This window comes from Salvelinus fontinalis, chromosome 6 (assembly GCF_029448725.1).
Source record: "Salvelinus fontinalis isolate EN_2023a chromosome 6, ASM2944872v1, whole genome shotgun sequence".
Taxonomy (NCBI): Eukaryota; Metazoa; Chordata; class Actinopteri; order Salmoniformes; family Salmonidae; genus Salvelinus; species Salvelinus fontinalis.
The window spans coordinates 23,596,347-23,613,766 of NC_074670.1; the positions used below are offsets into that span (position 1 = coordinate 23,596,347).

A 17,420-nucleotide genomic window follows, 5' to 3' on the forward strand; every position below is an offset into this window, starting at 1 on the left:
TCAGGTCAGAACCCTAACCCAAGGAGGGCTCAGTAGTAGATTATGTCAACATACTTGTCCACAACAATCAATCAGATGGCATCTTTTCATCATCCTGCTGTTCCATCACATCATGCCTTCTTAGTTTGATCCAAATAGGTCAAGCCTGCCCTGCCTTACACAACCTGTCTTTACTGCATGATGTGCAGTACACTGTTTACAAACAGAGATTAAGACAGTAAGGTACTGTATACTACTGTATGGGAGTTACAGGAATACACATTGTATAATATTTGTCTATCTGATGTGCATATCAGTACCCTCTCCCCCTATCTGTCTGTCTATGTATGTATTTTCTCTCTCTGATGAGTCACCGCCCCAGCCCCTGCCCCTCTGATGAGTCACCGCCCCAGCCCCTAGGGAGGGAGCTGGGAACAGAACACAACGGGGAATAAAGTTGTGATGTGAATTTAGCATCAGTCAGTCAGGGAGGAGACGGATGGAAAAGGCCTGTTTATTTAAAGAAGACGTCAGATCAGTGGGCAGAATTAGTCAAGAACCATTATTAACAGATGCTTCAATGAGATTTAACTGATGCCAAGGGAGGGATACATCTCTATAGAAACGTGTGTGTGTGTGTGTGTGTGTGTGTGTGTGTGTGTGTGTGTGTGAGTGTGTGTGTGTGTGTGTGTGTGTGTGTGTGTGTGTGTTGAATCACTGGAATGGACAATTGCCCTCAGAAGACGGCAATTTGACAGTACACTCATGGGTAGGGCTGTAACCGTGCACGTATTCATACTGAACCGTTCAGTATGGGGACCTCTGAACCAGAATGACTACATAATATTAAATAAATAAAATAAACTATGCCTACGCTGCCTTGAATGCCATTGCACTGAAAACGCATTGTATGCTATTCAGTTAAAACAACTAACTAGAGCCTATGCGCAGGTTGTAATACAAATTATAATCTTAATTGGTGCATTTAAAACTATAATTTTGTGAGGCGCAGCCAGGAACTAGTTCTTTACGATGGCGAGTGGCGGGGTAGATAAACCAGAATTGGGGGATCCTCCGTCATCATTTAAGTCTCAAATTCAGGATCATTTTGGCTTCACAGTCGATTACAACGGCGATGGACAGAGAGTTGTGGATAAAACGTTAATATTATGTCGCCACTGCTCAACGAGAATATGCAGAGTAATGAGAAGAGCTTGTTGTGGTTGTCATAGAGCCTCCGTGTGTGGCAAAGCAAATTAGGAGATTATCTAATCAATGGACAATGGGATTAAAATGATGTCAGTAAAAGTTACACGAGAAGGATATGCTAAAACTGAAGGAGCCAACAGGTAGGCTGCTACTCTCTGAGGTGTTGTTATTTGTAAATGGACAGTAGAAAGAGCATGCAGCCTAGCTAGTTTAGCTAGGTTAAATAAATAACTTCTCTTCGTTTGATGCAGTCAAGACAGGTACTATGAAATCCTGTTGGATGATAAATAACCTAGCTATGACAAACTAGAAGTTAATAGCGCGAGTCGGTTTGGTATGGTGGGTTGCTGACTCCCTCCCTCCTACTGGCTCCCGTGTCACTCGCTCACAGTACACACAGCACACGGCCCCTCCGCCTGCTGCACCTCTCTTTCCCTTGAAGCTTTATCAGCTCAGGTTAATAAAGTATTTTACAAATTGAAATTTCTGCTGCTTCTAGTTGTCCTCCGGTCCATTGGGAACGAGTCTCTATATTAAAACATGTATTTATGCGTAACAGGTCTGGCGGAAAAGCCCCAGGTCCATTTCGGGAACAGGTCCACATTTTTGGAACCGTGAAGACCTCTACTTTAGAGCCTCAACATAACAATCCATGTCACAACAGATAATGCCAGGGACATTGAGAATGTGGTCACAGAAACTTGACTTGGGCAACAAATACGGTGCTTTTTAGTTTAGAAGTGCACACACAGGGAATAGGGTGCCATTTGGAAGTCAACCGAGGAGAACCCATCCAATCACTTTCGCTTTGCCAAGCCACTTTCTTCACTTTCTGCTAGTGTTCTGGGGGTGAGAACAGAGAGAGCTCCCAGGTCTGTGTAAGAATCAGTGTTGATGTACTACGATGGCTTGCCGTCGCTACGCTAGCTAGTGTACCTTAGCCTTTCACTAAATCCAACAATCTAAGTGGCTGAGATGATCTAACAGGCGCCGGCCCTCTGGCCAATACCACACACCCTCTCCTCACCTTCTCCTCATCCTCTCCTCACCCTGGAAATGCCTCTGTGATTTGAGCACTAAAACATTTTTAAACCATACAAGTTTCAAAGTACTGTACATTAGTTTTCTTTGCCTCATTACATTTGCAAATAAAAAATAACAGTTTCCTGTGTGTATAAAGAATGGTCCACCACCCAAAGGACATCCAGCCAACTTGACACAACTGTGGAAAGCATTGGAGTCAACATGGGCCAGCATCCCTGTGGAACACTTTCGACACCTTGTAGAGTCCATGCCTCGACGAATTGAGGCTATTCGGGGGGGGGGGGGTTAAAGAGGAGTGGGGCGGTGTGCAACTCAATATTAGGAAGGTGTTCGTACACTCAGTGTATATACACTTTATATACAAAGGTATGTGGACACTGCTTCAAATGAGTGGATGCGGTTATTTCTGCCACACCCATTGCATGTGTAGAAAATCGAGCACAGAGCCATGCAATCTCCATAGACAGACATTGGCAGTAGAATGGCCTTAATGGAGACCTCCAGTGACTTTCAACGTGGCACAGTCATAGGATGCCACCTTTCCAACATGTCAGTTTGTCAACTGTAGGTGCTGTTATTGTGATGTGAGCAACAATAGCTCAGCCGCAAAGTGGTAGACCACACAAGCTCACAAGACAGGACCGGCGAGTGCTGAAGTGCGTAAAAATTGTCTGCCCTCGGTTGCAACACTCACTACCGAGGGAGTTTCAAACTGCCTCTGGAAGCAATGTCAGCACAATAACTGTTCGTAGGGAGCTTCATGAAATGGGTTTCCATGGCCGAACAGTTGCACACAAGCCTAAAATCACCATGCGCAATACCAAGCATCGGCTAGAGTTGTGTTAAGCTCACTGCCATTGGACTCTGGAGCAGTAGAAAGGCGTTCTCTGGAGTGATGAATCACGCTTCACCATATGGCAGTCTGACGGACAAATCTGGGTTTGGCGGATGCCAGGAGAACACTACGTGCTCAAATGCATAGTGTCAACTGTAAAGTTTGGTGGAGGAGGAATAATGGTCTGGGGCTGTTTTTCATGGTTTGGGCTAGGCCCCTTAGTTCCAGTGAAGGGAAATCTTAACGCTACAGCATACAAAGACATTCTAGACGATTCTGTGCTTCCAACTTTGTAGCAACAGTTTGGGGAAAGCCCTTTCCTCTTTCAGCATGACAATGCACTCGTGCACAAAGCGAGGTCCATACAGAAATGGTTTGTCGAGATCGGTGTGGAAGAACTTGACTGGCCTGCACAGAGCCCTGATCTCAACCCCATCAAACACCTTTGTCATGAATTGGAACGCCGACTAAGAGCCAGGCCTAATCGCCTGGCTCGCCATGTTCCAACATCTAGTGGAAAGCCTTCCCAGAAGAGTGGAGGCAGTTATAACAGCAAATGGGGGACCAACTCCATATTAATGCCCATGATTTTGGAATGAGATGTTCGACGAGCAGGTGTCCACATACTTTTGGTAATCCAGGGTATTTAGACATACTACATAGCTGAATCCACTAATTTTAAGGGGTGTCCACACGCTTTTCTATCTGTAGTGTATTTCAACACCTGTCCTTGTTATTGCCCATACAGTGATGTGACATAAACTGTATTGTTTACTATATGAGAGCTTGGCGTCTCGAGACACCATGTGTAGAGGCTTTTCATCATCGTAAAATATTACCTTCAGAAAACCTTCACAACGGCATCTGGCTCATACATAAATCAAAACTACATGCACCAGAATGCACCAGGTGTACCTATCACTCCTAGATAGAGCTCTCTGGTGATTCTCTGTGTTTTATAGCCTTTTAGAAGGTTCTGAGCATTCCATCTCCTCCCATAGATCACACAGGTCGGACCCCCAGTAAGGTCAGATCCCCAGTTAGAAAAACATCCACTTTGGGCAACGTGGTAAATGAAAAAAGATTCCTATTTAAATGGATCCTGTCAGATAAGGATGAGCTCAGCCAACATCAATCAAAAGCAGCTGGCGGAGAGCAGGGAGCAACATTACATTGAATCATTTCCATTTTGTACTATTTCCCACCATTGCAAAATGTCACAGCAGTCAGCAAATTGAAAAAAGATAGCCAGCCATTCATGCGTTTCCCTTCCCACATCCGATTCGTATAACTGTTTGAAGACGCTTGTTTGGGCCCACAGTTTTCTAATCTGTCCTTATATAAGATATTCAATTATTTAATCCGGGGGGATGAAAGTGAAAGTGCAGACAAAGAGAGAGAGATGGAGAAAGAGAGAGACAGCGAGAGAAAGAGAGTGAAAGACTGAGAGAGAGAGAGAGAGAGAGAGAGAGAGAGAGAGAGAGAGAGAGAGAGAGAGAGAGAGAGAGAGAGAGAGAGAGAGAGAGAGAGAGAGAGAGAGAGAGAGAGAGAGAGAGAGAGACTTGCAGTAGCTATAGCAGATCTTTGAAGAGCCATATTTCTCCCCGGTATCCTTCACACTACCAATTACCATGCTTAACAAACATCCTGCCACCCACCTCACCCGGAGGTGTTCTGTCTCTCTCAATTCTATTCCGAGGGCTTTATTGGCATGGGAAACCTATGTTTATATTGCCAAAGCAAGTGAAGTAGATAATAAACAAAAGTGAAATAATGAATAAAAACAGTAAAACAGTAAAGAATACAATAACAAGTTTCAAAATAATAGACACATTGCAAATGTCATATTGTGGCTATGTACAGTGTGATAATGATGTGTAAATAGTTATAGTACAAAAGGGAAAATAAATAAGCATACATATGGGTTGTATTTACAATGGTGTTTGTTCTTCACTGGTTGCCCTTTTCTTGTGGCAACAGGCCACAAATCTTGCTGCTGTGATGGCACACTGTGGAATTTCACCCAATAGATATGGGCGTTTTCAAAATTAGATTTGTTTTGGAAATCTTTGTGGGTCTGTGTAATCTGAGGGAAATATGTGTCTCTAATATGGTCATACATTTGGCAGGAGTTTAGGAAGGGCAGCTCAGTTTCCACCTTATTTTGTGGGCAGTGTGCACATAGCCAGCCTGCTTTCTCTTGAGAGCCAGGTCTGTCTATGGCAGCCTTTCTCAATAGCATGCCTATGCTCACTGAGTCTGTACATAGTCAAAATGTTCCTTAATTGTGGGTCAGTCACAGTGGTCAGGTATTCTGCCACTGTGTACTCTCTGTTTAGGGTCAGTCACGGTGGTCAGGTATTCTGCCACTGGGTACTCTCTGTTTAGGGTCAGTCACGGTGGTCAGGTATTCTGCCACTGTGTACTCTCTGTTTAGGGTCAGTCACAGTGGTCAGGTATTCTGCCACTGTGTACTCTCTGTTTAGGGTCAGTCACAGTGGTCAGGTATTCTGCCACTGTGTACTCTCTGTTTAGGGTCAGTCACAGTGGTCAGGTATTCTGCCACTGTGTACTCTCTGTTTAGGGTCAGTCACAGTGGTCAGGTATTCTGCCACTGTGTACTCTCTGTTTAGGGTCAGTCACGGTGGTCAGGTATTCTGCCACTGTGTACTCTCTGTTTTGGGTCAGTCACGGTGGTCAGGTATTCTGCCACTGTGTACTCTCTGTTTAGGGTCAGTCACGGTGGTCAGGTATTCTGCCACTGTGTACTCTCTGTTTAGGGTCAGTCACGGTGGTCAGGTATTCTGCCACTGTGTACTCTCTGTTTAGGGTCAGTCACGGTGGTCAGGTATTCTGCCACTGTGTACTCTCTGTTTAGGGTCAGTCACGGTGGTCAGGTATTCTGCCACTGTGTACTCTCTGTTTAGGGTCAGTCACGGTGGTCAGGTATTCTGCCACTGTCTACTCTCTGTTTAGGGTCAGTCACGGTGGTCAGGTATTCTGCCACTGTGTACTCTCTGTTTAGGGTCAGTCACGGTGGTCAGGTATTCTGCCACTGTGTACTCTCTGTTTAGGGTCAGTCACGGTGGTCAGGTATTCTGCCACTGTGTACTCTCTGTTTAGGGTCAGTCACGGTGGTCAGGTATTCTGCCACTGTGTACTCTCTGTTTAGGGTCAGTCACGGTGGTCAGGTATTCTGCCACTGTCTACTCTCTGTTTAGGGTCAGTCACGGTGGTCAGGTATTCTGCCACTGTGTACTCTCTGTTTAGGGTCAGTCACGGTGGTCAGGTATTCTGCCACTGTGTACTCTCTGTTTAGGGTCAGTCACGGTGGTCAGGTATTCTCCCACTGTCTACTCTCTGTTTAGGGTCAGTCACGGTGGTCAGGTATTCTGCCACTGTGTACTCTCTGTTTAGGGTCAGTCACGGTGGTCAGGTATTCTGCCACTGTGTACTCTCTGTTTAGGGTCAGTCACAGTGGTCAGGTATTCTGCCACTGTTTACTCTCTGTTTAGGCCCAAATATCATTCCAGTTTGCTCAGTTTTTTGGTCAATTCTTTCCAATGTGTCAAGTAATTATCTTTTTGTTTTCTCATCATTTCTCTGTCTCTCTCTCTCTGCTCTCTCTCCCTCTCTTTCTCTCCCTATCTTTCTCTATTCTCTACTCTCTCTCTGCTCTCTCTTTCCCTCTCTTTCTCTCCCTATCTTTCTTTATTCTCTACTCTCTCTGCTCTCTCTGCTCTCTCTGCTCTCTCTCGCTCCCTCTTTCTCTCCCTCTCTTTATTCTCTACTCTCTCTGCCCTCTACTCTGTTGCTACTGATGTCACAATCTGTATTAACAGAAACCATCCCATATTACTGTAACAAAGAGATAAGGAGAACATATGAAAGAGAAACATATCGCTCATTTAAAAAATAGACAGTACACATAACACTGAAGACCAAAGCTTAGAGAATTGGAATTCTAATTTGTTTATGAAAGTTAATTTACTACAGTAGCTCATGTAATAGAACAATATCTGTTTCCTGTTTCTGCCGGCAGCGTTTAGTTTGCCCTCTGGCCGGCATTGAGAGCTGCTGGTGTTTCATGTGAGTAATGAAATCACACGTTCATTTGACTCTTCCTAGGTGTTCACCCCGGGACGCACCGGCTGCTCACCCCGAGGGACCGGCTGCTACGGTGCTTTCACCCAACGAGGAGGAGGAGGAGGGAGGATGAGAGGGGAGGAGGCAGGGGTGGTACTAGCTGAACGTACTATGGGTTTCCTGGCATCATGCCACAACAATGTGCCAACATGCCCACGGTGGTGGTGCTCAGGGCTTGGAGCGGGAAATGATTTTCCCTCGGTTTAACCAGGGCATATTCACAATCAACCCCCCCAAGGGCCACTTCTTTCTTCCCCTGAGATGTGTGGAATTTAGTCAAAACGTGCTACCATTGTGATGCCATATCCTGTACAGCAGACAAATATGTTAAATAGCGTGAAAAGAAAGTAATAGGCAAATGTGATCAAATGCAACTTAGGTTAGAATAGGTAGCACAGAGCAAAGCTCTCTAAATAAATGAAGCCTGCTACAGTTTAAAGCTTATGTAGCATAGCTCATTGACTTTTCAACAGCAGTCAATAAAGTAGAATGGAGCACTTTAAGTAGTAATGAACCATTGGTTTCTTCAAAGTGGAAGGCCAACAGTTCTGTAGGCAGTTTTTGGTATTCACTTCACTATATGAGTACCCTAGCTGCAAGCTAAGGCACTAATCCCATTGACATGCAGTCAGCAAATTCATTACATATTTAATTGAATAGATTAACAGAATTTAAAAGCAGGGTGAAAAGCGGAGGCAAAATATTGTTAAGTGAGATAAAAATTGATCAGTTAGAAGCCTGGGAGCGATGGAAAACAGGTCTGACAAATAGAATGGAACATAGAACTGTAGAGCCTCCAGCCCTGCTCAATATGCCTTAGATAGCCCTTTTGTTCCACCTCATACTCATGCGGTGACCTCACCTGGTTTAAATGGTGGCTCTAGAGACAAAACCTCTCTCATCGTCACTCAATGCCTAGGTTTATCTCCACTGTATTCACATCCTACCATACCCTTGTCTGTACATTATGCCTTGAATCTACTCTACCGTGCCCAGAAAACTGCTTTTACTCTCTGTTCCGAACGCACTAAACGACCAGTTCTTATAGCCTTTAGCCGTACCCTTATCCTACTCCTTCTCTGTTCCTCTGGTAATGTAGAGGTTAACCCAGGCCCTGCAGTGCCATCTCCAGTCCCATGCCCCAGGCTCTCCTATTTGTTGACTTCTGTAACCGTAAAAGCCTTGGTTTCATGCATGTTAACATCAGAAGCCTCCTCCCTAAGTTTGTTTTTTTCACTGCTTTAGCACACTCTGCCAACCCAGATGTCCTAGCCATGTCTGAATCCTGGTTTAGGAAGGCCACCAAAAATTCTGAAATTTCCATCCCTAACTATAACATTTTCCGACAAGATTTAACTGCCAAAGGGGGCGGAGTTGCAATTTACTGCAGAGATAGCCTTCAAAGTTCTGTCATAGTATCCAGGTCTATGACCAAACAATTCTAGCTTCTACTTCTAAAAATCCACCTTTCCAGAAACAAGTCTCTCACCGTTGCCGCTTGTTATAAACCACCTTCAGCCCCCTGCTGTGCCCTAGACACCATATGTGAATTGATTGCTCCCCATCTATCTTCAGAGCTCGAACTGTTAGGTGACCTCAACTGGAACATGCTTAACACCCCGGCCTTCCTACAATCTAAGCTAGATGCCCTCAATCTCACACAAATTATCAATTAATCTACCAGGTACAACCCCAAATCCGTAAACACGGGCACCCTCATAGATATCGTCCTGACCAACCTGCCCTCTAAATACACCTCTGCTGTCTTCAACCAGGATCTCAGTGATCACTGCCTCATTGCGTAATGGGTCTGCGGTCAAACGACCACCCCTCATCACTGTCTCCCTAAAACACTTTAGCGAGCAGGCCTTTCTAATCGACCTGGCCCGGGTATCCTGGAAGGATATTGACCTCATTCCGTCAGTAGAGGATGCCTGGTTATTCTTTAAAAGTGCTTTCCTCACCATCTTGAATCATTTAACCTTTATTTAACTTGGCAAGTCAGTTAAGAACATATTCAAATTTTAAATGACGGCATAGGAACAGTGGGTTAACTGCCTTGCTCAGGGGCAGAACAACATATTTTTATTTATTATTTATTATACCTTGTCAGCTCGGGGATTCAATCTTGCAACCTTTCGGTTACAAGTCCAATGCTCTAACCACTAGGCAACCTGCCGCCCCATTCAAAAAATGTAGAACCAGGAACAGATATAGCCCTTGGTTCACTCTAGACCTGACTGCCCTTGACCAGCACAAAAACATCCGGTGGCGTACTGCATTAGCATCGAATAGCCCCCGCGATATGCAACTTTTCAGGGAAGTCAGGAACCAATATACACAGGCAGTTAGGAAGGCAAAGGCTAGCTTTTTCAAACAGAAATTTGCATCCTGTAGCACAAACTCCAAAAAGTTCTGGGACACTGTAAAGTCCATGGAGAATAAGAGCACCACCTCTCAGCTGCCCACTGCACTGAGGCTAGGAAACACTGTCACCATGATAAATCAACGATAATTGAGAATTTCAATAAGCAATTTTCTACGGCTGGCCATGCTTTCTACCTGGCTACCCCTACCCCGGTCAACAGCCCTGCACCCCCCCACAGCAACTTCCCAAGCCTACCCCATTTCGCCTTCTCCAAAATCCAGATAGCTGTTGTTCTGAAAGATTTGCAAATCTTGGACCCTTACAAATCAGCCGGGCTAGACAATCTGGACCCTCTCTTTCTATAATTATCCGCCGCAATTGTTGCAACCCCTATTACTAGCCTGTTCAACCTCTCTTTCGTATCGTCTGAGATGCCCAAAGATTGGAAAGCTGCCACGGTCATCCCATTCTTCAAAGGGGGAGACACTCTAGACCCAAACCTATATCTATCCTACCCTGCTTTATAAGGTCTTCAAAAGCCAAGTTAACAAACAGATATTTTACCAGGTAGGCCAGTTGAGAACAAGTTCTCATTTACTGCGACCTGGCCAAGATAAAGCAAAGCAGTGCGACACAAACAACACAGAGTTACAGATGGAATAAACAAACATACAGTCAATAATAAAATAGAACAATTATATATACAGTGTTTGCAAATGAGGTAGGATAAGGGAGGTAAGGCAATAAATAGGCCATAGTGGCAAAATAATTACAATATAGCAATTAAACACTGGAGTGACAGATGTGCAGAAGATGAGTGTGCAAGTAGAGATACTGGGGTGCAAAGGAGCAAAATGAATAACAGTATGGGGATGAGGTAGTTGGATGGGCTATTTACAGATGGGCTATGTACAGGTGCAGTGATCTGTGAGCTGCTCTGACAGCTGGGACTTAAAGCTAGTGAGGGAGATATGAGTCTCCAGCTTCAGTGATTTTTGCAGTTCGTTCCAGTCATTGGCAGCGGAGAACTGGAAGGAAAGGCGGCCAATGTAGGAATTGGCTTTGGGGGTGACCAGTGAAATATACCTGCTGGAGCGTGTGCTACGGGTGGGTGCTGCTATGGTGACCAGTGAGCTGAGATAAGGCGGAGCTTTACATAGCAAAGACTTATAGTCTACCAGTGGTAGACAACATGTGAGACACAGAAAGGGCCAGTCAGTCATTGTAGATAGTCTACAGTGGTAGATAGACAACATGCTAGACAACAATGTTCCATTAATAGCCTGACAGATCAATGGAACACTTGAGTCAGTCCACACCTGCTGTTTCTGCTGTCCATCAATAAGCAGTAAGACCCACAACACATTACAGTATCTGATAGTACTTTTCCACAGCACTTTCAGAGGAATTGATCAGGGGTTTTAGCCGACAAAGATACACTGCATATCAGTGACGACGGTGAATGTGAGTGTGACATAATGCACTTACCTGAATAGTTTGCTCTAGTTCATATTAATAATGGGGGAGGGGGGGTCAACACGGTCAAACATTGGGATATTATTTTTGACGATGGTTGGCAAATCATTTTGACAGTATCGCAATATTATTTTTGTGCTAGTTGTCTGTACCTGCACCAAGACGCCAGTATTTTTCCTTCATAGCTTGTTCTCCATCTTCTTTTTAAATAGGGAGCCCATAATATCGTATCGTGATGTCCCTGACAATTACCAGACCTAGTTCATATGGCATATTCTTTTACTGTTAGCCTATCCTTATATCCTAGTCTTGTGCACAGTGAGAAGGACAGACTGCAACATCCTCTTCGCCCTCCTCAGGTTCTGAATTCTAAAATGGAATCTACAGCCCCAGAGATGATGTGTCCCATGACAAACGATACTGTCACCTAACAGGTCCCTTTCCTCTCTCAGAGTAAAACCCTTCCCTCATCACATTCCCTCAGAGTTAGCGGTCCTCAGGCAGTACTAGTGCTGCTGTCACTCCCCATGTTAGCTAACACTACTGTAGTCACTCCTTATGAGCTGCTATGCTGCTGCCGCTGTTGCCAGGCCCTGGCACCACAAGATGATGGCTCAAATTAACGAATACAAACACTCCCCAACATAAATCCTCTCTGAATGACGAGGCTGGCTGACCTTCATCTCAATGATTTAATGTCTTTCATGTACAAACTACATGTACTTTGTTGCCCAGATTCCCAAAGTCATCGAGGACGCCTCTGTCAGGTGTCAGAGCAATCGGAGAAATCGGAGCTACCGCGGTGGTCTCTTCATCCAGCAGGCCTTGGTAAGGGGTTAAACATCCCCTCTGGTGATCCTAGGGGACCGTTCTCCTGTCCCCTACCTCTGCATAAATAACTAATTAAGTGCAAGGGGTTTGTGTGCATGTTTGTGAGTGTGTGTATGTGTTGTGTTTGCATTCATGTGTGGGTGGGTGGGGGGATGTCAATGTTGTATCTGTTATTCTGTTTATTATATACCCTTTAAGATGGATTCCTTAACTAGAAGTTTTGATGATGTGACACATCAAGTAGGCTAATTTTCTTAATTGGCTGACATATGTAGTCTGTAATGTCACGTCGAACAGTGTTGTCAAGGTCAAATAGAACATGTTAAATCATATGTTCATTATCGAAGAAAGGGAACACAGGAATACATTACTCTGTGAGTCATTGTTGTGAATATTGTGAGACAAAATCAGGTACATCGATTCAGGAAGATGTTTTCCTCTATGCTGAATATCCATGGAACATCCCACCTGTGAAGTTGTCAGTTATTCACACTCAGTGCCAGTCAGTAAGTCAGTCCATATTAAAGCTTCAAACATATTTGAACAAACCCCTAGGCTCAGTTTGTGTCTGAGTCCATCCACAACTAATGAGTCCCACTCATATTGTTGTAGTAATTTCATTACAGCTCACACTGAAAGCAAGTATAGCTCCAAGCCTGACAGCTTGACTCAGCATCACCAAGTCCTCTCAAGAAACAGACAGCAACAAAGCATCACCAAGTCCTCTCAAGAAACAGACAGCAACAAAGCATCACCAAGTCCTCTCAAGAAACAGACAGCAACAGAGCATTACCAAGACCTCTCAAGAAACAGACAGCAACAAAGCATTACCAAGACCTCTCAACAAACAGACAGAAACAGATCATTACCAAGGCCTCTCAACAAACAGACAGAAACAAAGCATTACCAAGACCTCTCAACAAACAGACAGCAACAAAGCATTACCAAGACTTCTTAACAAACAGACAGCAACAGAGCGTCACCAAGACCTCTCAACAAACAGACAGCAACAGATCATTACCAAGACCTCTCAACAAACAGACAGCAACAGATCATTACCAAGACCTCTCAACAAACAGACAGCAACAGATCATTACCAAGACCTCTCAACAAACAGACAGCAACAGATCATTACCAAGACCTGTCAACAAACAGACAGAAACAAAGCATTACCAAGACCTCTTAACAAACAGACAGCAACAGATCATTAACAAGACCTCACCAACAAACAGACAGTAACAGAGCCTTCAACCAACAGGACATACAGCCTCCTCCTGTTCCTGCTCCCAGGGTGTGTCCTAAATGGCATCCTATTGTCATGCCTGCTCCCGCTCTCCCTCTCTGGCCCTTAAGGGTGCCAGACTGCCTATCATTACGCACACCTGTCCCCTTCATTACGCACACCAGCGCCTCACTGGACCCACCTGAACTCTGTCATTATTTCCCCTTATCTGTCTGTTCCTCACGTTATTCCCTGTGTCAGCACTGATGTTGTTACTTTGTCCCCTGTCCAGACGCTGTTCCTGCCCTGTTTTATGGCCGTAGTTTATTAAATGTTCTCCCTGTACCAGCTTCCTGTCTCCAGCGTCGATCCTTACATATGTAGCGCACTACTTTTGACCAATTCTCTGGTCAAAAGTAGTGCACTATATAGGAAATAGGGTGCTATTTGGGATGAAACCCATGACGGTAAACAGCCGTGAGGTAACAATCAGAGGCCACGAATTATCCAAAACTGGAATTAGACAACCTCTTCCAGCCCCAGGAGGGATATAATGAGGATTTGGGGAGATTTGAGGTCTTATCGGAGCTGAGTTGTGTATTGTTGTGTCAATATCGTCTCAGGACCATTTTGGGAACGGCAGCATGATGGCTGAATAATGAGCTGAGGAGTGGAGGTGGTACCGGGGTTGGGTCCACTCGATTCTCCTCTCCTCATCGTCCGTTCGTCTCAGACTATTTTGGCATGTAAACACTGGCCATCCTCATTAGAGGAGCATATCGGCAGACAGAATACAGATACAAATGACATCAACCTCAGAGAGAATTATAGGGACCTTTGTTCGCTCCTTTCCAGATTTATAGCTATAGCTTCGTTAGCGGAGGACTTTCGGGGCAAAGTTTTAATGAGTTGGATACAAAACTGTAATTCAGCTCTCCGCTTCATAAATGTTCCCTTGGAATGAAAGATTCAATTTAACGGTGCTCAAGTTACCTATAAATGAGAATGTAAACACAACTCGATTAAGCTGTGACTGGATTCTGAGGCTCTGGGCCCATCTAGGCCCATCTATAACAGTAAAACAGTCTATCTAGTATCGGAGGGAAGTTATAGTAAATGTAATCAAAGACAGACAGGGCTAATGTGTTTTCCCTAGGTAAGGGAAGGTTCTAGATTTATCATCCTTGCCTCTGTTCCAGACTTCATTCCAATAAAATGCAAGGTAGCCTAAAGTACTACGTCAGACATGAGACTGATTAAAGTTTAATGACATGCTTTTAATGAAAGTCTCTGTGTGTATGCAGATGAACACTTCAGTTACTGTGTGTTTGTGTGTGTGTGTGTGCGGCACGGAGGGGGTGGGGAGGCAAGGATGGAAAACCAATATGAAAAATCCACAGTTGCAGCTCAGGCTTTTAGACAGATAAACAGATTTCCACAGTCGTCTTTTGGGTCGTTCAGCAGTTTAGAGGAAGAAATACACTTTGTCTCATATTCAGCAAAATGGGAATGAGTTTGAGAATCTGTGAATTTTCAAGATGGGCTGCTATAAAATATTCATTTTCAGCACATCCATGTCATCTGTTCTGTTGATCCAGTCCCCCTGAAGACAGTGAGGTATCTTAGTTTTACCATACGTTACTCAACCTGCTCATAATTATATGCATTTCATACGCATGACTAGAATCACGACAACCTCTCTTCCCCCTGTGTGTTGGCACCATGTATGTTATGCTGTCTATAAATCATAATAAACAGTATTAAATCTTAATTTTAGCACAGCGTTTGTCTCAGGGCGGGACACAGAGGAACAAAACCCATTCATACGCCACTCAGCCAAAACACAACCACCACAAGAACAACAACAAACAAACAATACAATTCAAACATTTTAATGTTTGTTGGTATGAAATAGGTTCAAGGTGCTTAAAAATCTTGACTTGATTTACATTCATTAAACAACGCACTGTCGCAAATACAGTAAGGTTCCACCCGAGGCTGACTCATACTCACACACATTCTGCTTTACGTAACAACAGGAAGCAGAAAAGGTCATTTTCATACATTATGTAATTCAGGGAAAAGCTATTTGATGACCCACATTGGATTCCAGCGGCAGGGCTGTTTGTTCTACATGTGACAGAGGCTGTTGGACATTAATGAAGTGGGCTTGTCAGCAAGCAGGGGAATGTGTTAGGTCTTCATGGGACCATTACTTCCATCAGCTGGTATAAATATGAAGAGTACAGTATGCCCAGGCTTGATTGTAGAGAGGGGGAGAGAGAGTGTCGCTTCTGACAGGTGTGTGGTGTGCTATTAGCATGATATGACACGGGGTTCTGAGGAGCAGTGGGGAAGGGGACGATTCATTCAAGGAGAACTCATCATCAAGGGATTCATCCACCTTGTGAATCATCTCAACTTCACTTAATTATATTATATTACAATATATTATGTTCACATACTGTTATCATCAGAGGTCGCAATGCCATGTGAGATGATTATAAAAACGTCATAAATCTTGTAATTCTTCTAATCTTCTATAAAGATAATTAAGGTAATTTTCAGGATGGTACCTCTCACATGTTGTGAGGAAAATGGGTATCATTTCGCCCCACCAGATCAAAACAGTCGGGAGCCTAACATTTCAGTTTATTTCAGTTAATAAGGTACTTATCTTAAAAGCCCTCTATTAGCAAGTTGACGTTCTAGGGTTGTTTGGTGAAAATTATTGTTGTCCTTACTAACAGCATACCCACAGTAAACAAAAATAAGGAATAAAAACCCAATGGTATTTATTTATTCAACACAGTACAAAATAGTTTTCTCACCATGCATTTGACATTAATTTAGACAAAGCTCTTAGAAACCGTTTGAGGCAGAGAACTCCCATTGGTTTTCTTTGAACACTGATGTTAGGCAAGGTGCCTTTGACCATTATTTAATATATTTTTGTGAACTAGCTGTAACTTCCTGTTAGAACATGCACTGTTATGTGATTAGTCAAGCTAGGCAGTTTGTTTGATTTTATTCTGGGATGAGAGTGTTTCTATACTTCTGAAAATATGAGGGAGGAGTTCTAGTGTTGAATATTAATTATATTTCAGGATGTAATCCACAGGCAATTAATGATCTCTTTTGCAATACTAATGCCTGGCTTCATTTCATTACAGATGATGTCTGAATGTGTGTGTGTGTCTCCATGTCTTATGGAAACAACAACATTACATTTCAAGAAGAATAACTAAAATAGAAACAAGTAGAACTAAATTAGGCACCTTTAAACTGCCATTATTTGTGATTAAACAGAGGCAAAATAACATTTGTGTTGACCTTAACTCAAAAGTCACCTCTCTCTCTATAGTCAAATTCAGCTCCAAAACATGAGCAAAAATACAAAAACAGCTGACATAAAAAGTCAGTTTGTATCAGACAAAGCCATTTTACAACGCCCTGAGATTTGTGACAGCCCCCCCCCCCCCCCCCCCCCCACACACACACACACAATAGCACAAAAATAGATCAAATCTGTGACGCCATTCTGACCTTTTGGTGCTGAACATCTTGGCGAAGTCTTGTTGCTGCTGTTCAGAGGGTTGTTCTAGGTGAGAGGGTGAGCCTTCAGACTGTAGACCTGAGAGGGGGAGAGGGGAGGGGAAAGAGATATACAGAGAGAGAGAGAGAGAGAGGACACAAACACAGTGAGATTTTCAGCATGCCAGTGTCACCCAGGAGCTGTCAGGGTAGCACGGCTGAACACTCCCCCCAAACAACCCCAATTATCTGCCCTCAAACTGATAGGGGAAGACTGACTGGCAGCTAGAGGAGGGGCACAGTGCACAAAACACAGCTATGGTTTATAAAACAACATTGTTATACAGGACGTGCAGTATAGCATGCCAGCTGGTTCAGACCAACTTCAACAGGTGACTCTGCCTTTACTATGCCTCGTCTGAACAGGTAAATGAATGAGGAATACAAAGTGGTGCACACAGATACAGTATCCCCATACATATTCTGCTGCTCCTGTGTGTTCCTCCCCTCCAGTATAATGTCTGGGACTTTAGCCTCCTGCCCTGTCATGCTCTGTAAAGGTTACCACAGTGTAGGAAACGATTCAATAATTAATGCAGACAGATCCGTGTGGGGCTCACTTCTCAACCTCTCCTCTGTAATAAGAAGAGTGGGGGAGGAGGAGAGTAGAAGGAAGGGGACTGAGGCTGCCTGACTGAATGACTGACTGGGCCACTCAGCTCAGTTTAGCTCTAGGGTAGCGGGTTGATTTGGAATTCAGCCCAAGTGAAACTGCC

The 17,420-nt window shown here is 44.0% G+C and overlaps 1 protein-coding gene across 1 annotated transcript in view; it reads right to left on the reverse strand.

The window, feature by feature from the left end:
• The window catches only part of LOC129857379 (oxidation resistance protein 1-like), a 179,410-nt gene that overhangs the window by 135,378 nt on the left and 26,612 nt on the right, over nucleotides 1-17,420 (reverse strand). Inside the window, exon 2 of the mRNA XM_055925578.1 lies at nucleotides 16,657-16,744. Coding sequence (XP_055781553.1) covers nucleotides 16,657-16,673 — 17 coding nt within the window. The 5' untranslated portion in view covers nucleotides 16,674-16,744. The remainder of the gene's footprint in view (nucleotides 1-16,656; nucleotides 16,745-17,420) is intronic.